At 55.6% G+C, this 17,449-nt stretch overlaps 2 protein-coding genes across 2 annotated transcripts; one reads left to right on the forward strand and one right to left on the reverse strand.

The window, feature by feature from the left end:
- Positions 1-1,498: 1,498 nt before the first annotated feature.
- GID4 (GID complex subunit 4 homolog) lies at positions 1,499-9,825 on the reverse strand. The gene is made up of 6 exons (XM_084270818.1): positions 9,494-9,825; positions 7,018-7,077; positions 6,171-6,278; positions 5,320-5,421; positions 4,138-4,268; positions 1,499-2,993 (listed from the first exon to the last, which is right to left on the reverse strand). Exons 1-6 carry the CDS (start codon positions 9,704-9,706, stop codon positions 2,930-2,932), a joined length of 678 nt encoding a protein of 225 aa, XP_084126944.1. The 5' UTR covers positions 9,707-9,825; the 3' UTR covers positions 1,499-2,929.
- Positions 9,826-10,118: 293 nt separating this feature from the next.
- Positions 10,119-16,985, forward strand: ATPAF2 (ATP synthase mitochondrial F1 complex assembly factor 2; the record flags this gene model as incomplete). The annotated part of the gene is made up of 8 exons (XM_084271087.1): positions 10,119-10,248; positions 11,937-11,981; positions 12,335-12,480; positions 13,216-13,313; positions 14,217-14,297; positions 14,429-14,541; positions 15,634-15,749; positions 16,372-16,985. The coding sequence occupies 8 exons, from the start codon at positions 10,119-10,121 to the stop codon at positions 16,507-16,509; spliced, it is 867 nt and encodes a 288-aa protein (XP_084127213.1). The 3' UTR covers positions 16,510-16,985.
- Between the last annotated feature and the right edge of the window lie 464 nt (positions 16,986-17,449).

Consider the following 17,449-nt stretch of genomic DNA (forward strand, 5'->3'; position numbering starts at 1 on the left):
TGGAGGCGGGTAACGGGGAAAGCTCCCAGGGAGCCGCCGCACCGGGCCTCGCCCTCTCCCGCTCCTCTAATTAAAGGGCCGGATCCTGCGTTTAAAGCAATCAGCAGCTGATTGGGTTCTGGGAGAGACCTTATGGGGGTGGAGGGGAGACGAGCACAACTCCAGCCCAGCAGCGAGGAACACGGGGGGGGTGGGGGGGGTGACAAACACACACGGAGACAGGGCCCTTAAATACATTTCATGTTTAATTTGGACATTGACCGCTCTGCAAAACGCCCCCTCCTCAGCCCCCCAGCTCACCTGCCCACAGGCACGGGCAGGAGAGACATCACCACCTCTTCCCAGCGCAGACACCCCACTTCTTACCTCCGTGCCCCAGGTTCTCCTCCCCAGGTCCAGTTCTCTCTCAGCCCCTCACGACATACACAACATCTCTACTTAGCTCACCAAACGAGTTGAAGAAAAAGAAAAACCAAACACAAAGGGTTTAGAGGAGGGAAGCTCTCCCAACACCTGCAGCCCCTGCAAAACCCTCCGCTCCAACAACCTATTCAGTACCTGCCACACGCACCCTTTGGGGCAGCATCATGCTGGCAGCTTTGGATTTCAGCTGGAATCGGCTTCAGGACAGTGGCAGAGAGCAGGATGCTCCTTCCCTACCCTTCTCACAACATACCAAGTCTCAAAGAAAAAAAAAAACTTCAGGGGTCTTGGGGTAGTCACACAGCCCCAGGACCCTTTCTAACCCAACTTCTGCCAACGACCACAGTGTTAATTCAACTAAACCACATCAAACCCAAGTGCCATGCTGGCACTGAGCCCTGGGGAGCACGAGGAGACCAGCAACCCCACCAATATTGCACACAGACAGCTCTGGAGAGCTGCAAACAGCCAGCAGAGCCGGGTCCCCGTGCCTGCACAGCACCCAGGAAGAAGCTTCACCCCTGCGCTGGGTCACAGCCCCGCCAGCTTTTGCCTCTCAAAACCAGGACACCTGCCAGCACCACCCACGAGGAATCCCCTCTCCCCACTGCCAAAGGGGTTGAGTTTCTCTGAGAGAAGCAGAATAAACCAGGAATCTCTTTCCCAAGTGCTCTGCTGCTCCCACCACTCTCCCGTTGCCATCGTGCTGCTCTACCCACAACAGCCAGGACACCAGCACACGCCTCCTCCCTCATGATGGGGGCTCCCACCAGCTCTCCCCTCTCCAACAGCTCTCCCACAAGCAAGCCTCTCTCCATTTGTGCCGGGGGAAAAGGACTCACCCCTGACCAACAGCACAGCATGCAGGAGGTGGGTGCTTTCCACAGCACCTCCTGAAACCAGCCCAGCCACTGGCTCTGAGCACAGAAGAGCCCGACTTGGAACTACAGGAAATTTGCTCACTTAGACCTGAATACTTCTGTGTTAATTAAGGCTTAAACTAACATCTCAGCTGCTGCAATGAGCCAGACAGATGTGCTGCTGAAAGGAAGCTAGTAAGAAAGATGAAAACCCAAACCACCTTGGCTTTGCTTCCCTCTCCCAGGGGCAAACCCATCCTCAACACCCAAGCTGGTTAGCAAGCGGCGTGAGCCGGCTTTAAGGGGATCCTTCTTAAAAACAGCCAGAAACACACCAACTAAACTCTCACAGAAGCCCCCAAGGGTGGGACTGTCACAGTAAAGATACAACCAAGGCCAACTTTTAAAACACCTTTTAAAAAAAACAACCCACACACTCATACACACACACACACTTTGGCACACAAGCCTTAAGTTCTATCCCTTGAAACATTTCAGAGTCAGAGGAGAGCTACCAGGGAGGGATATTGGGTCTTTTTGTTGGGTTTTTCCTTTCTCCTTGTAAAAAGGTATCAAAGCAGTGGTGTCGAAGCACGGAGAGCGAGTACAAATGATGAACAATCCCAGAGCTGCCCCTGCAATGCTGCTCAACACTCCCACTCCCATCACTTCCCCAGAGCAGCCAGTGACAGCTGGTTCCAGACAGTTACTAGCTGGTTACAGACAGGTATATAAAAACTAAATGCAGACATTCCTGGTTTTCAATGTGAAAACTTGTGCACCTGCCATAGGGTCCTTGGGAAAAGGAACCATAAAAATATTTTTTTTTTAATAAAAGTCTTTTTTTTTTGTCTTTTTTTACCCTTAACTTAAGTAAAGAGCAAATATACACCTATAAGCAGAGTTCAGATCCACTTTACTGAGAGCCTGGAAGTCCGTACATCAAATTAATTCCCAGTGGCGTATCCAGACACCGGAACAACTCCCAGCTCCAAAGGGCCATCGTTTCCTTAAAGATCTGCAGCTCCAGCTAACCTCATTAGCCAGCATGAAGCAAAGACTCCTTCAAGCCTTATTTGTCTCAGCCAACACTCCCCCCCCAACAGACTCTGCAGCTGAGCAGCTCTCTGCCAAGCAGAGCCTCACACACGGGACCCGGCTCTGGAAACATCAGAGCTGGCAAACTGGGCAAGAAACCCCAAGTCCTGGTGATTTCAACCCACATCAGGCTGTAACAAGGAAAATATAAGCACTGAGCTTATATTTTCTTATTACTCAGAGGCCAGACCACTGATCCCAGCTACTGAGAAACAGCTTCCAGAGGAGAGCCGGGAGGAATTTCAGTGATAGAGAAACTAGCTGTGCAATAAGAAAGTGCATTTAAAGGTAGCTTAAAACCAGGTTAAAGATCAAATCCACTCGACAGGAGGGAGAATCAAGCTCCAGCAGCCACGCTCCTTGGGCTGGGTTAACATTCAGGCTCTTTCTCTTTCTCTCTCTCTCTCTCTTTCTCTCTCTCTCTCTCTCGAGTCCGGGGGGCAGGAGAGCAGCGTGCATTCCCGTGCTGCCACAGGGACACAGTTCTCCTGGCAGGCTGTGCTCTCCTGCCCGCTGTGCTTGGATACAGTATCAGTCCTGGGCAGCTGTCATCGGAATTCGTAGATAGGAGCACTGTGCTCAGGAACGTGAGTTAAATTCAATGACTGATACCTGGGAGAGAGGGGGAAAAAAAAAAGGCAAGGAGATCACACACAGAGCAACAGAACAGCCCCTGCTCGGCAGGTCACAGAGCAGGCGCCCTGGTAGCTGGATCTGCTCTGCCCTTTGCAGCCTGAGGTGTCCAGGCACCCAACACCCACCTACCTGTGGTGCCCAGGAGGACTCAGCATCGTTCCTCATTTCCACTCCTGTTCCTCTGAGCTACCTGCAGCCAGGCTGCATTTTGAGGTGGATGCTGGACACCTTTAACGTTCAAGGGCTTTCGTGTTCAAAGCTTAGCTCCAGGGGGGCTGCCTGAAAGCCTCCCAGCTATCTTCCCTCCCCAAAAGCTTCCAGCCACCCCACAGATTCACTTGCTGCACATGACAAGCATCAGGGGCTGTGAGAGGGGAGAGAGCTGTCCACAGCTATTTGTCACATGGCTTTAACAAGAAGCCAACCAACTAAGCTTTGACTGTTCCCCATATCTTACAGCAACACCACAAGGACTGTGGACTACAAAGCACTGCCCTAGCAAGATTTCTGCCTGAAGGGAGCAACAGCCAAGCTGTTCTATGTGAGAAAGCACCAAGCTCCCTCTCAAACGTCCCTCCAACCTCTTCTGAAGGGACAAGGCACAGAGAAGCTCAAAGCTTGAATCACTGAGCAAAGCCCAGCCCAAGGGAGCAGAGCCCTGCACGAGGCTGGGCTGCCTGACACCTGCTCAGCCCCACGGGAGGCCAGGAGCAGACAAGCCCCACGAGCATCTGGGCTGCAGAGCAGGCTTCTGGGGGATGCTTTTAGTGAGCCACAGCTTTCTCTTGTCTCCTGACAAACCTCACTGACCACTCACTGCTTCACAGGGCTGCAGCACATCTCCAGATCTCAGATCTTCCCCCACCTGCCCAGTTAACCCCCAGCTGTGCCGATGGGGCAGCATCTCATCCTGTAGGAATGGGCTGCACCAGCCTGCCCCAGCCAAGCTCAGCACACACACCCCCTCCCCTCTGCCCTGAGGTCCAGCCACCAGACCCAACCTCCCTTCCCAGCCCAGGAGAGCACCATCTGGACACTCCCAAGGCTGCAGACAAGCAGGAGTCACGGCTTGGTTTGAAGAGCCAGCCTTCAGTCCTTAAGAGGAAGGGATCTTCCTTACCATTCTGAACTCCTATGGTAGTAATAGCCCTCTATAGATGCTGCTGACTTCTGGAAGCAGATGTAATAGAAACCAGCAAAGGAAGCACCACTGATGTCTTTGATAGTGTGATCTGGGACTAGGAACTGCTCCTGCACACAAACACAGACCGTATTTTAAAGTGCCAGTCAAACACTACCCCCCTCCCATCTGCCCCCCCCCCCAAACTGAGTATCAGCACCCTGTAACACAAAGCCACTCCTGGCTGAGCATTCCCTGCACCTGCAGCAGCCCAGGCCATGGACCAGTATGTTCTTTCACAGCCTGCTGCTGTAGGCACCTTACAGGGCATCTGACAACTGAGAGCAGAGCCAGTTTAGAGCACACAAGATAGTTTCAGCTCAACACCTGCCCACTGCAGATCAGAGGCCAATTGAAAACTCAGGATTCAGAGCTGCTTGATGAAGAGAAGGCTCAGAGAAGATCTTACTTTAGCCTTTAAATACTTACAGGGGGCTTATAAGGAAGGTGGAGAGGGACTTTTTACCAGGGCCTGTAGCATTAGGACATGAGGCAAGGCTTTTAAGGGCAGTTTTAGATTAAATACAAGGAAGGAATTAATTACTGTGAGGGTGGTGAGACACTGGAACAGGTTGCCCAGAGAAGCTGTGGATGCCCCATCCCTGACAGGGTTCAAGACCAGGTTTGTCAGGGCTTAAGTAACCACAAGATGTCCCAGCCCACGGCAGGGGAGGGACCATGTACTAGATGATCTTTAAAGGTCCCTTCCAACCAAAACCTTCCTGTGATTCTGATTTCCCCCTGTCACAACTGCATGAGGCTTGTATAGAGAAAGGAATCAATCCAGCTGAAGGGCAGAGAGGTCCAGACTGGCCTGTCTGCATCAAACACGCAGGCCCCACACAGAGACTGAGGACATCAATGCTCTAATCCTCTGCAGCATCACCAAGCAAGATTTTCCTGTTGTGTTTTTAGCCATGACTGCAGCCCTTAAGGATGCAATTAGCTGGCTAAACAAGAGTCACACTGGAATTTGCAAGTATGGTGGGTTGCAAGGTTGGTAGGGTCAGATCTTTCATTAAACCAGCGTAGCTGAAGAAGCTTTCAGGCATCACAAGCCTCTCTGAGTTGCTTGTAAGGAGCTGCTCACAAGCTTCAGAGAAGGAGATAGGCAGAGTTTACCTTCCATCTCATGAAGACATAGTCCCCATTTTTCAGATCCTCATAATCAAAGTCATCAGAGTTAAATGTTTTTGCATACTGGTAAAAAGCCTGGAACTTCCCCTGAAACACAAAAAGAAACAACTCAGGATGCTTATTCCAGGAGTAAAGCTCACTAGTGCCAGCTATTTAGGAGAGAAGAACTGCAATAGAACAGGATCTCCTCACTGAAAGGGCTGCTCTTCCCTTGGAGCAGTGTTAAACACACACCTCAGGCCTAGCATGGGGGAATACAGAGGATTGCCAGATGCCCACAGCCATATCCAGCCCAGGTGGAGAAGCTCCAACACTTGGAGAGGAAGATACTGTGACAGAAGCACAGTAAACATCAAAGTCTGGCAAGCAACAGCAAAGGTCAAGGCGGGGAAGCAATCAGCTGGGTGCTGTGGCCCTGATCCAGGGCACAGCAGCAGACACACCCTACCCTGAGAGGAGGGTTGAGGTGGCTGAGACACAGGTACAAGTGGCTCAGCCTATGCTGGGGGGGGGGCACCTCTCCCCTTCCCTGCTCCATTTTGTGATAAAAACCTTCAAAACAAGGAGTGTGCTCTCCTAGGGAGCTCCAGAGATGGGGTTGCTCCTGCTCCCTCCCAACCACAGGGCCAGCTAGTGGAAAGACACCCTCTCCCTTCACCTGGATCAGAGCCAGCAGCCTGCTGAAGGGACTTCTGGTTGCAAAGATCCCAGTGGTGAAGGAAGGAGGCACCCAAAAGGGAGAGCTTCCTCCATGGGCACACTCTGCATCTCACCTCCAAACCAGCTGCTCAGCCAGGACAGCGACAGACCCACACCCACCCCTCAGAGTTCCTTACCCAGTGTTTACGATCCACATCTTCATCAGCATCCCACTTGCGTGTCAAGAAAGGGTGCTTCTTACTGATTATTTCCCCTTCAAAGAAAGTGGTGAGGGTTGGGTACTCCTAGGAGAGATGATTGAGAGGTCAGAAGACTTGTCACCTAGAGACAGAAGCTCCAGCAGACAAGAGGCACCCACGCCCAGCAAAAGCATCATCTCCCAGGCAGGACTCTGGGCAATCTGAGGCTGGTGCTCCCATCCCTGCAGGCAGCACACTGAGTCGTCCTGCCCCACACCTAAATGCTGACTCATGCAACCTCCAGCCTCTCTCCCTTCACATGAAACCAGAAGGAGCCGTGTCAGAGCTGGACTGTGGAGAAGTTCCAGCTCGACTGGGGTGAGCCAGCTCCTCCAAGAGTTCCTGTGTGATGACAGAGGTGATGTGCTGCAGCCCAAAGAAGCATCACCCCCCAGGAGACAGCTCTGACTGACTGTCTGACACCACCAGCACATCTTAGAGGATGGATGAGGAAGAAGTAGGTAACAACATGACTGTTCCTCTCAGGAACACATCACCACTGGTAGAGCACCTGAAGCTGACTGGAGGGTCAGATCCAGTTCTGCTCAGACCTTTAGGGATGCCAGATAAGCCTCCCTCGTTCAAGACCCCCACTGAGGCCCACCATACTTGCTCAAAATGCCAAGAACAACAGACTGGAGCTATTAAACTATTTAGTGGTCTAACGTACTGTACACTCAACCCCTCCACTTCCCATTTCTGGTGGCAGCTTCCCCCACCCCACCAGGAAAAAGAAAAGCCTCCACACAGCACCTTTTCTTGTTGTTTTGCAGTTAACACTCACCTCTGTAAGGCCTTTAATCTTCAAGTATCCACAGAGATAGGAGTTTTCCATATCCACATGCTAGAAAAGAGTGCAAAGTACAACCATAAGCGTAGGCATCAAGGCACCCAGTCGATCCAAAACAGTTTCTAACCCCTCCAAGGCTAATTTCAGCTTCAGCTGGTACAGACTCCCCACCTTACTGCCCAATGCTCACACTGGCAGCTCTTTCCCACAGCTAGGAGCCACCTGGAAAGGTCTTTACAGCTCACTTCTGTCAGCCTTCACGTCACAGGCCCCACAACGCCCCTCTGCTCACTTCCAGTTCCACCACACCTAGCCAGCATCCTCTGCCCAGAGGTCTCCAATGGGAAACAAACTCGCTCCCTCCACCTAGAAGGAAGCTGACCCATGGTTTTCTCCAAGTGAGAGCACCAGCAGCAGAATCACCCACACACCCAGCCCACACATTTCCCAGTCCACTGCTACCAGCAAACTGGTGTTCAGGTAAGAGAAGAGTAAAAAGCATCTATTTACTGGAGATAATTCAGGCTAGAGGAAGAAAGCATTGCCCTGAGCTTCACCACCTGCTTATTTAAGAGGCCTGACCCACATCTACCACGCTACCCATACTCTCTGCCCTGTACCCAGCCTGGCAGCACAGTGCACACCAAAGCCTGCTCAGAAGCCAGACAATCTCTCATTGGTTTTGAAAGGGGCCTTTTCTCCCAGATCTGATGCTTTTATGGCACCCTTCTTTTGAGTTCCAGGGCTGCATCTCCTTTCTTCTGCTGTGCAGAAGCCAGGCAGGGGGCTGCGTCTGTTCCGAGCGCCTTTAAAGCCAGGGGATTTTCCAAGCTTTTCCCTGACATCTCCAGCTCAGCCTTCAAAGCATAGAAGCCAGTTATTTGGGGGAAGTGCAAACATCAACTGTGAGGAGATGGATCTTCCCCACCTGTGCTCAAAGAAAAGCAACGATTCCCTGCGTGGGGAGGAGAGCAGGCAGCCACCTCTCCTCAGCTGACGCATGCAAAACAGCAGCAGTTTTTAGCACAAAGCCCCTGCTAGGAGGCAGCGTGCAGTGCAGCTGATCAGCCATAGGATGTCCCCACCACAGCAAACCCTGCCAGGTACGCCTGTGCTGTTGACAAGGGGAGGACTGTACGGGCTCCAACGCTGCCCCATCTGCTGACCCTGGGGCTTTCCACCACGCTGACACGTGCGTGGAGTGTCATCATTGTGCTTGCTACACATTTGCCCACAGTCTCCCCACACCCCCCACACCAGATCCCGTGCCACCAAACTGGGAAGAAAGGCCTGACTTGCAGGGTGCTCTATAGGAAAGGGTGTATCAGATGTCTGGCTTGCCCGGGTATTAACGGCCTCACACCTCGCCAGCTCTGCCCAAAGCCACCCTGCCAATGCCTGGGACTAAAAATAAAGCACACAGGGTGACAATGACTGCAGAGAGGAATGGGAAAGCCACAGGAGCCAGCATCCCGAATGCGCAGCACAGCTGGGCACTACAGCTGCCTGGCTGCATTCCTCCCACAGACAAATCGCTGCACTTTGTCCCAGGAGCCTTGCTCGGCCTGGGGGAGTCTCCTGACACTCCAAGGATGGGGCATCCCAGGTCCCAGGTCCAGCCGGGGACACGCTGTGCCAGCCAGAGACTGCAACCTGGACCCCTGCTGATTTCCAGCCAGGCCTGAAACACAGGCTGTCCCACTGGCAGGGGCTTCCCAGGACAACACCTGCTCTAAGCTGAGTCCTTAACCTTCCACCCTGTGGCACAGAGGTGCACAGCCACCCCAGAGCCTGCAGGGAACAGGGGATGGATCCCAGGTAACCCTGCCAAGGCCTGGGGGCAATGGAGCAAAGAGGCGGCGGTGGAGGGAAAGGCTTGAGGGTTTGAGGGGAAAGGAGTTAGGCTTGCTGGACCTGAGGGGAGCAGGACAGGGTCTTTCCCCTGATTCTGAAAGGGAGAGTACACAGGGGGACAGAGATTCCCTCAGAGCCTGAGGACTTGCTGCCATGACTGGGCTTGACAGAACTGGGGGAATCACAGGGAGAGTTCGCTGTGTCAGTGGGGGCACAGGGCAGGAAAGGCCACGGGCCTTTCTTTCCAGGCCTGAGGGGGAGAGATCCCCCAAGGCACAGCTCCCCAGGGCACAGGAGTGGGACACAGACACGGGGACTAAGGGAAGGGGCTCTCTGCCAGCTCAGCCACAGGCCTCACCGGGGCTCAGGGGCTGCAGGAGACACACCGTGCCCGGGCTCCGAGGGGACGGCACACCGCGACCCGAGCCAGGGCCGGTAACCGTGGCCCGAGGGGAACGGGGGCAGCAGCAGCCGGGGAACCGGGGGAGGAGAAAAGGCGAGAGGACGGGAAGCGGGACGCCCGCGGCCCGAGGGAACCGGCGGGGCAGCGACGGCGACCGCGGCCTGAGGAGAGCGGGGCCGCGGGGAGAGAGGCGGCGGCCGGCGGGCCCCTCACCTGCATGACGACCTCCACCTCGTAGGCGTTGCCCTTGCTGCGCTGCTGCCCGCGGAACTTGGCGCCGCTGTAGAGCAGCGAGGTGGCCACGCCGGGCTGCGCCGTGTTGATGGGGGGCGGCGGCACCAGGCTGCTGGCGGCCGCCGCCGAGGGAGGCGAGGAGGCCGAGCCCGCCGCCCCGCTGGCGCGGCACCGCTCGCTCCGCACCGGCATCTCGGGAGGGTCCCCGGGCGCCAGCGTGGCCGGGGCCGAGCGCGGCCGGAGGGGGGGGGTAGGGGGTGGGGGGGGCACCGCCCGCTCCGCTCCCCGCTCGCCGAGGCCGCCGCCGCCGCCGCCGCCTGGCTCAGGGCCTCCCGGCAGCGCCTCCGCGCGCTCCCATTGGCCCTCGCGGGCGCTGCGGGAGGGGCGGCACCGGGCGCGGATTGGCCGCGGGCGCGGGGCACGCGCTTCCTCCCGGCAGGCGCGGCCGCGAGGGCTGCTGGGAAGTGTAGTGTTTGGCTTCTCTCCCCCCTCCCTCCCTCCCTCCCTCCGCGGGGACGGAGCGGCTGAGGGGTCAAACCGCGTTCACGGCGCGGATTGGCCCCGGCAGCGGCGGCGCCCTCGAGGCTGCGGGTTCCTCGCCGCGATGTGGCGCGGCTGCCGCCGGCTGCCCTGGGGCCGCTCCCGGCCCGGCCGGGTCCCTCCGCCGCTTCTGGTCGCCGCGGGGGGCGGCCCGGTGCGGCCGGGCGAGGGCCGCGCCTACGCCCCGCCGGCAGGTGAGGGAGCGCTGGGCCGCCCGGGGTCTCTCCCCCTGGCTCTGCCGGGGCTCCCCCCGCAGCTGGGGCCGCTCAAGGTCACTCGGGACCAGGGGAGGGCCGGGCCCGGCGCCCGCGGGCGGGGGGCCGCGTGGGAAGCGGTGCAGTCCGCCCCCGGCCGGGCTCCCTGAGGCCGTTCCGTGGCGGGGCTGGGTGCTGGGCCTCCCCCCGCGCCCTCCTCCTGGCATTAGCGGGGGCCGGGAGGGGAGTGTCTGGCGGCCCGGCCGGGCCCGGGGCGCCCCGGCTGGTTTCTCAGGGGGCTGGGGGCCGGGCCCTGCCGGGGGGTTGGGGCAGGTTCCGGGCTGTGGGTCCCTTCCACGGGTTTTGCTGGAAACGCGGGGGCTTGAAGGCAGTAAAATCAGTGTTGTTGTGTCTGAGGTGAGGTTGTGACTCACAGTGGGCTGTCGGGAGCCACAGATGCGGCTCAGGACCCCTCAGGGGTACCCCAGTCTCAGCCTTTTCAGAACGATGCCTCACCCGAAGTGGCGTTTCGGAGGCTCTGGAGCTCACAGGGACTGAGCCTGGGCAAATGCTGTTCCCTCTCCCCAGCAGGAATGTGCGTGGGTTTGGGGTGGGGACTAAGTGACCTGCAGCCTGGCCTGTTCACTTCACCCCTGACGAGGCAGATTTCTGGGTTTGGGATTTATCATCTGGTTGCTGTGGTCAGGGGAATGGCTCATAGATTCTTCCTGCATCCTGTGAGAGGAGCCAGGTTTTGCAACACCCAGCTCTCAGGTGTTGAGAGTGTGTGAATACGTGCAGGTAGGAAAGCAAGCTACTCCTAAAACAGAGACCCACAGTTCCCTCAGGCTCACCTTGCTGGTGGAGCAGGCGTACTCCTGAGCCAGAGCAGCATGTGTGGGCTGGAGGCAGCTGCTGAAGGTGGTTCCTCCCCTGGTGACTCAATGGCATGCTGCAGTGTGTGTGACATGTCCCCAGCACCATCCAGCTGTTACCTTGTGTGCCTGCAGTAAACCTGCCCCCGTGGGCGGTCACAGTGGAGGGAACAGTGTCCTTGCTGCTGCCTGCTCCAAGCTGTGGCTCCAGCTAGTGCATTGGCTGCAGGTCAAAGCAGAGGATGAGCTGGAGGCAGTGAGGGAGAGCGCACAGGTTGGCACTGGCTGGGTTTGTTGCCAGCAGGGGTGGAAAGGGAGGTTGCTGTGGCCTGTTCTGCCTCTGCCTCAGCTCTGCTGGGTTTCTCGTTGCTCTGAGACAGAGCAAGTGCAGAGAGTCAGCCAGAGTGGTTCAGGGACTCATTTGTCAAATGTGATCACAGTGGGAGAATCTTGAAAGGTTGATCCCAAGGGGAAAGGTCTGCTCTGGAAACTACCCCTGCCAGGCTCTGGGAGCTCAGCACAGGCCAGGTTGAAGGGAACTGAGAGTCTGGCCTGGCAGAAGTGAAGCTGGTCCTGTTCACTTGACAGCAACACTCTGGTTTTCACTGGTTTCATGGCTCCTTCCCAGCTGAGTGGAGCTCACTGAAACAGCGTAGTGCTTGGGAGCTGTGGATGAAGGGGCAGGGATTTTGTGGCTGGGCCATCTGGGCCTTGACAGTGCCAAGGGCTCCATCTGTTCTGGGCTGTGATGGGGAGAAGGGGAAGTGGCCAAACATTCTCCAACTGCCCCTCTGTCTTTGGTTTTGCCCCCAGAGAGGAAGCGGTTTTACCAGAATGTGAGCATCTCTCAAGGGGAAGGTGAGTACAGCCGCTGGCACAGGACTGAGGGGCTGGTTCCCAGGGGGACATTGTCAGCCCACACTTCTTCAGTGAGACTATGGCATACCCACAGGCCAAGCTGCATGTGGGGGTGGTTCACCACCAGCCTGTTGTGCCCTTTCCTCTTCTATAGCAAAGCTGTGTGGTGGGGAACCACACCCCAGTGCTGCCTGGGGGAAAGTATGTTGATGTGATGGTCATGAAGGGAAACTGAGTATCTCTGGTCCCAGGTTCAGTTCCAGCTCTGAATCTCCTCCTGCTGTGGGGTTGTCTGTTGTTCCTTAGTACCTGCTCCTCTTTGATTCCCCAGGATTTATACTCTGATTCCCCAGGAGGCTTTGAAATAAACCTGGACCACCGAAAGCTGAAAACACCCCAGGCCAAGCTCTTCACTGTCCCCAATGAGGCCTTGGCCATTGCAGTGGCGACAGAGTGGGACTCCCAGAAAGACACCATCAAGTTCTACACTATGCACCTGGTGAGCATGGCAGGTTGGGATGCTGAGACCTCAGCAGGGTAAAACGTAGTGTGCTGGGAGCAGTCAGGTCAAGGGAGTCAGGATTAAAGGCTGGGAAGCAAAATGCTGGGTGCTAAAGATGAGTTTGCTGGGCCACTGCAACTAGGAAAGGGCTTTGCCAGCTGGCACCCCAGAGCAAGGGTTGAGAACCACTTTGGGGTGTAAGCCTTGTGCCAGGGGTGTCTTCTGGGAATGCCTCCTCCTGTGTCCCCCAGCTCTCCAGAGTACTTGCAGTAGAACTAGCATGGTATAATCTAAAATTGGGGCAACTGTGTAGACAAGAGAATGGTCTCCAAATGGAGAGAGCACGTTGTCATGGAACTGGGGACAACAGGTCAGGAATTTGGATGGGCACTGGGGGGAACACTGGGTTGTGAGTGCAGTTAGATACTGTCTGGGGCAGAACCTGTGTCACTGGGGGACTTGAGGAGCTGGACAGTGTTCTTGGGGATAGCAAGGGGCAGGAGGAAATGGAATGAGCTCTGGAGCAGCCCGTGAGCCTTCTCCCCTGGTGCTTGATGGGACTGCTGCAGAAGGAGGCTTCTGACACCAGCGAGACGATTCCCATTACGTGAGCCACGTTCTGGCCCTGCTCCCCTTTCAGCTGCGCTTGGTTCTGTCTGCTGCAAATTCCTCTTGGCTTTGTGCAGTGGAACCTTGTGCTTGCCCATGGTTTAAACTGCCTTTGTCCTGCAGACCACACTGTGCAACACGGCGCTGGACAACCCCACGCAGCGCAGCAAAACCCAGCTGATCCGCGCGGCTGTGAAGTTCCTGGAGACCGACACTGTCTGGTAGGAGCTGGGGCCCTGCTGGCCCAGAGGCAAGCTCATCCTGTTGCAGGGTAGTTTTTGGGAGAGTGGTCGTGGGAAGTGAGGGAGAAGGACTACAGTAACTCAGTCATGGCAGGGCTCTGATCTCTCCAGGTTTTGGCCCAAGGGTTTGGATTTGTTTAGGCCAGTCCCACCTAGTGAAAGTCCATGCGTCTGAAGGGTGTACAGGGATCTGTCCCTCTCTTGAACTTTGGATTGTTGGGCAAGGGTGGGAGCAGCAGGAAATGAATTCCTTGGGGATAAGGGAGAAGCTGTGAAATCTGTCAGCTGGGGGAGCCTGTTGTCCTGGGCTGGTACAGGGAGCTCAGACTTGTACCAGTAGCAAAATGTTCTTCGTTCCTCAAAATCCCTGGGGACTGCAGGATCAAGCTGGTTTGTGCCCAGGCTCCTGTCTTACAGCCCCAGCCTTGGAGGTGTCTTGGCAGCAGTGCAGTTCCTGTGGGAGAGGGGAATGGGACTCCCCCATCTGCCTTTTTGGTCAGACTGGCAGTGGGGAGTCCCGAGGTGAGGCAGGAGGAGTGGCTCCATATAAAGAATTCCAGTGGGATCTGTCTCCTGCTCTAACTGCTAAACCTTGCTGGCCTGGGGCTACCTGCAGTTTACTGTTGGATGGTTTGCTGCTCTGTTTTGTAGTAAGATAGAATGGTCCTTTCCAAAACAACAAAAAGCCCCGAATTTCGGGAAGAGCAGGGGGGTTGTTCCCAGTCGCTGCTGCTGACAGCTGGGTGGACAGTGGGCCCTTCTTCCCCTGCTGCAGCCTGGTGGGGGGCAGCTTCCTTCCCAGCAGTGTCCCCAGCCTGGCAGGGAGCACTCTGGCAGCCTGGGAGCAAACACCCAGTGTGGTTTTGTTCCACAACCTCCCAGCTATCGTGTGGAAGAGCCACCTGCCTTGGCAGAGCTGCAGAAGAATGAATGGGATCCCGTGGTCGCCTGGGCTGAGAAAAGGTAAGAGAGGTTAAAGGTGTTTCTGTTTATGCCCTGCCCTGCTGAGGCCAGGACCTCCAGCACCTGTGACTATCAGAGTTGTGAGGTCCATGAGCCCTGTGCTTTATTAAGGGGCAGGATGATCATTCCAGGTACAACGTGGCAATTGGCTCCTCGACCAGTATCCTGGGGCCGAACATCCCAGCCAGCACCAAGGAGACCTTCGTCAGTCATCTGGCGTCCTACAACATGTGGGCCCTGCAAGGTGGGGAGCTCTCTGCTCAGACTGCACCCATGGAGGATGCAGTTCCTCTCCATGGGACAGAGAAGTGACTGTGATGTTTTCCCTCTCCTGCTGATACTCTGAGATAATCAGTGTTGAGGCTTAATGTTTTAAATCTGCAGGCCACTCCCTTAGCTGTAATTTGTTATGGGTAGAGACTCTCCTAGTGCCACGAGTGCTCAGGGTCTCACTGTGCTGGTCTGTGAGCTGTCTGTTCTACCCTGGCACAAATAACTTCTTTAATGCCAGACTTGGTAGCAGTTTTGTCCTCAGCTTTGTTACTGGGAAGAGAAATGGGCTTTAGTGTTCCATGTGCCTGTGGTTCCATGCGCTGTCCTCGCTCTTTCACCCTTCCAGCCCATTTGATTGTAAGTTATGCTGCTGAATGGCACCTAATGATAAAGGAAGGGAGTAATGTTTCCTTTGGTCAAGGCCTCAAATGTAAAACTTGAATGAGCAGCAGACAGTGAAACCCACAGAAGATACTGGCTGAGCACTTAAGGGAAGTTAATGCAGACAGGAATCGCAAAGCCTTCCTGTTCCCCCTGTATACATATTTTCTGATGAATCATTTCTTGTCCTCAGAGTTTGTAAGAGAGGTAGGCAGGGTGGAAAGGAAAGGTGTGTGCCTCCCCTGGGCAGCTGGTCAACTTCAGACCTGAGATTGAAGGTCTGGACTGGAGCTCAGGACAAGACTGACTTCAGATCCTCCCTTAGAGCCTGTCCATACACAGGCAGCTCCAGCAGTTCGGAGGTTCGAGCTCTTCTTTCCTCCCGGTTCTGCACGTCTGTGGGATGTGCCCAGGTCCCTCAGGCATCAGGCACTCACCCCCCCTGCACTCCCCCAAAGAAGGGTCTCTTGCAGGCCAGTAGCTGGTGGCGTGGCAGGAAAGAGCTCTGCTGCTTCATCAGCTGAGCCCAGCAGCTGCATCCTTTGCCAACACAGTTCTTCCAGGGCACAGCACACCCCATGCCATTGCGCAGAGCTTTCCTAGGGGCAGTTATCGATGTGGGCAGTGTAGGAGCCCAGAAAACAACCACGAATCTTGTTTGTTTTGGGTTATTCTCTTCCAGGTATAGAATATGTGATCACCCAGCTGAAATCTCTGATTCTGTCCCTGGGTCTGATTGACAGGCACATTACAGTAGAAAAAGCCGTGCTTCTGTCTCGCCTCGAGGAAGAATACCAGGTAAATGATGTTACAAAACAGCCCTATAATTCAAATAGCAATAATCTCAGCATGACAAATGCGGCTCCCACCACAAATAACTGGCAGGGGAAGTGCCTGCTATTGCAGGAGAGGTTCCACTCCACCAGTCTCCCTGTTTGAGAGAGTTTGGAGTGTGCTGCTGTAGATCAACCTCATGGGCGCAACAGCCCAGAGTGCTCCTGGGGCTGCCAGGTTCCTTTTGCAGAACCCAGACAGCCGTTTTCCTCCCTCCAATCTGAAGTGCAGAGTCGTGGCTGGCTTCTTTTGCTCTGGGTTATCTCTATGTCTGGTCAGACACCGAGCTGGTAACTTCCTTGCTAGAAACTGGCCCAGCAGAAAGCTCTCCCTGACCCAGAAGTGGCTGAAGTTGATGGGAATCTTTCTGTCCTCCATTTAAGAGGCTTTGCCTCAGAGGCCAGTAGAGATGAAGCATGTCCTTCCACCATACTCACCTGATCTCCCTACCCATGTAGCTGGTGATCGGCACAGCTCCTGGGGGGTTACCCATGTTTCACAACCATGAGGAGGGAGGCTGAGAGTTGCTGAGCAGCTCTACATATAATCCAGTTCTGGACTGACTTGCATTCCTCCTCTCCTTTAGATTCAGCGGTGGGGCAATGTGGAATGGGCCCATGACTATGATCTGTGCGAGCTGCGTGCTCGGGCAGCAGCTGGGACTCTCTTTGTTCACCTCTGTTCAGAGAGCTCAACTGTAAAGCACAAGCTGTTGCAGGACTGAGGCTGCAGGACTGGGCACGGGTGCAAATGCCCAGCTGTGAATTGCTGGTGTGAGCCAGTGGACAGAACCATCCCCCTGCCACCACGTCTTCCCTGCGATCAGCCTCCTGCTGAGGAGCTGCGACTCTGTGGAGGGCAGCTTCTCACTCGGACTGCCTGCTGCAGTGCAGCGCCAGCAGTTTTGAGCCCACAAGGAGGAAAGGTCAAGGTGGGCTTCCTTTGCATCCCTGAGACAGCAGCTCTGGCCGCTGCTGGTGTCTGTAGCTCGTCAGAGGAGCTCTCAGAAAAGAAACGGGCAGGGCGCGGCACAGACATACCCAGCATATGCCACATGTCTTCATAGCTGCCAGCTCCTGACACACACTTGTTATGGAAATCTGAAAACAGACTCCATTGCATCTGTTCTTCATCCCTCAGTGTGCCTGCATGTAACACCAGGGTCTCTCTGTTTGATTAAAGGCACGCCCCTGCTAGATACTGAAAGCAAACGCTGCTGAGTATTTCTTTGTTTTAATCACCAAGCTGTGGTGTAGGTCCTGAGCTGCCAGGCTCCAGGCAGGTGCTGGGAGGAAAAAAAAGTGTGGAGCAGAGCAGATATTACCAGGCAAAAATATCTGCTCCCTCAGCGTCTCTGTGTGAGCCTCCCCTGTGTGAGCTGCCCTGTCCTTGCAGCTAAGGAGTAGCAGGGAAAGGACTGTGCAGTCCTGGAGCAAGACTAGGGAGAACATGGGCACCTCCCATCTTCAGAAGCACTGGGCACTGAGAGCTAAATCTGCAAGATGGGCAGCCCTGGGGCTTTCTGAGAGACCTGGTCTCTTCCTGGATTGCCTGTGAAACACCCTTTCGTTTAACCTGGCCACCTTTCTCCTTGCTGCTTGCCTCCAGCAGTACTGCCTGGCCAGCATCGTTCCTCAGAAGCTGCCCACAAGTGAGCGTAGCAG

The sequence above is a fragment of the Gallinula chloropus genome (assembly GCF_964237585.1).
Source record: "Gallinula chloropus genome assembly, chromosome: 15".
Taxonomy (NCBI): Eukaryota; Metazoa; Chordata; class Aves; order Gruiformes; family Rallidae; genus Gallinula; species Gallinula chloropus.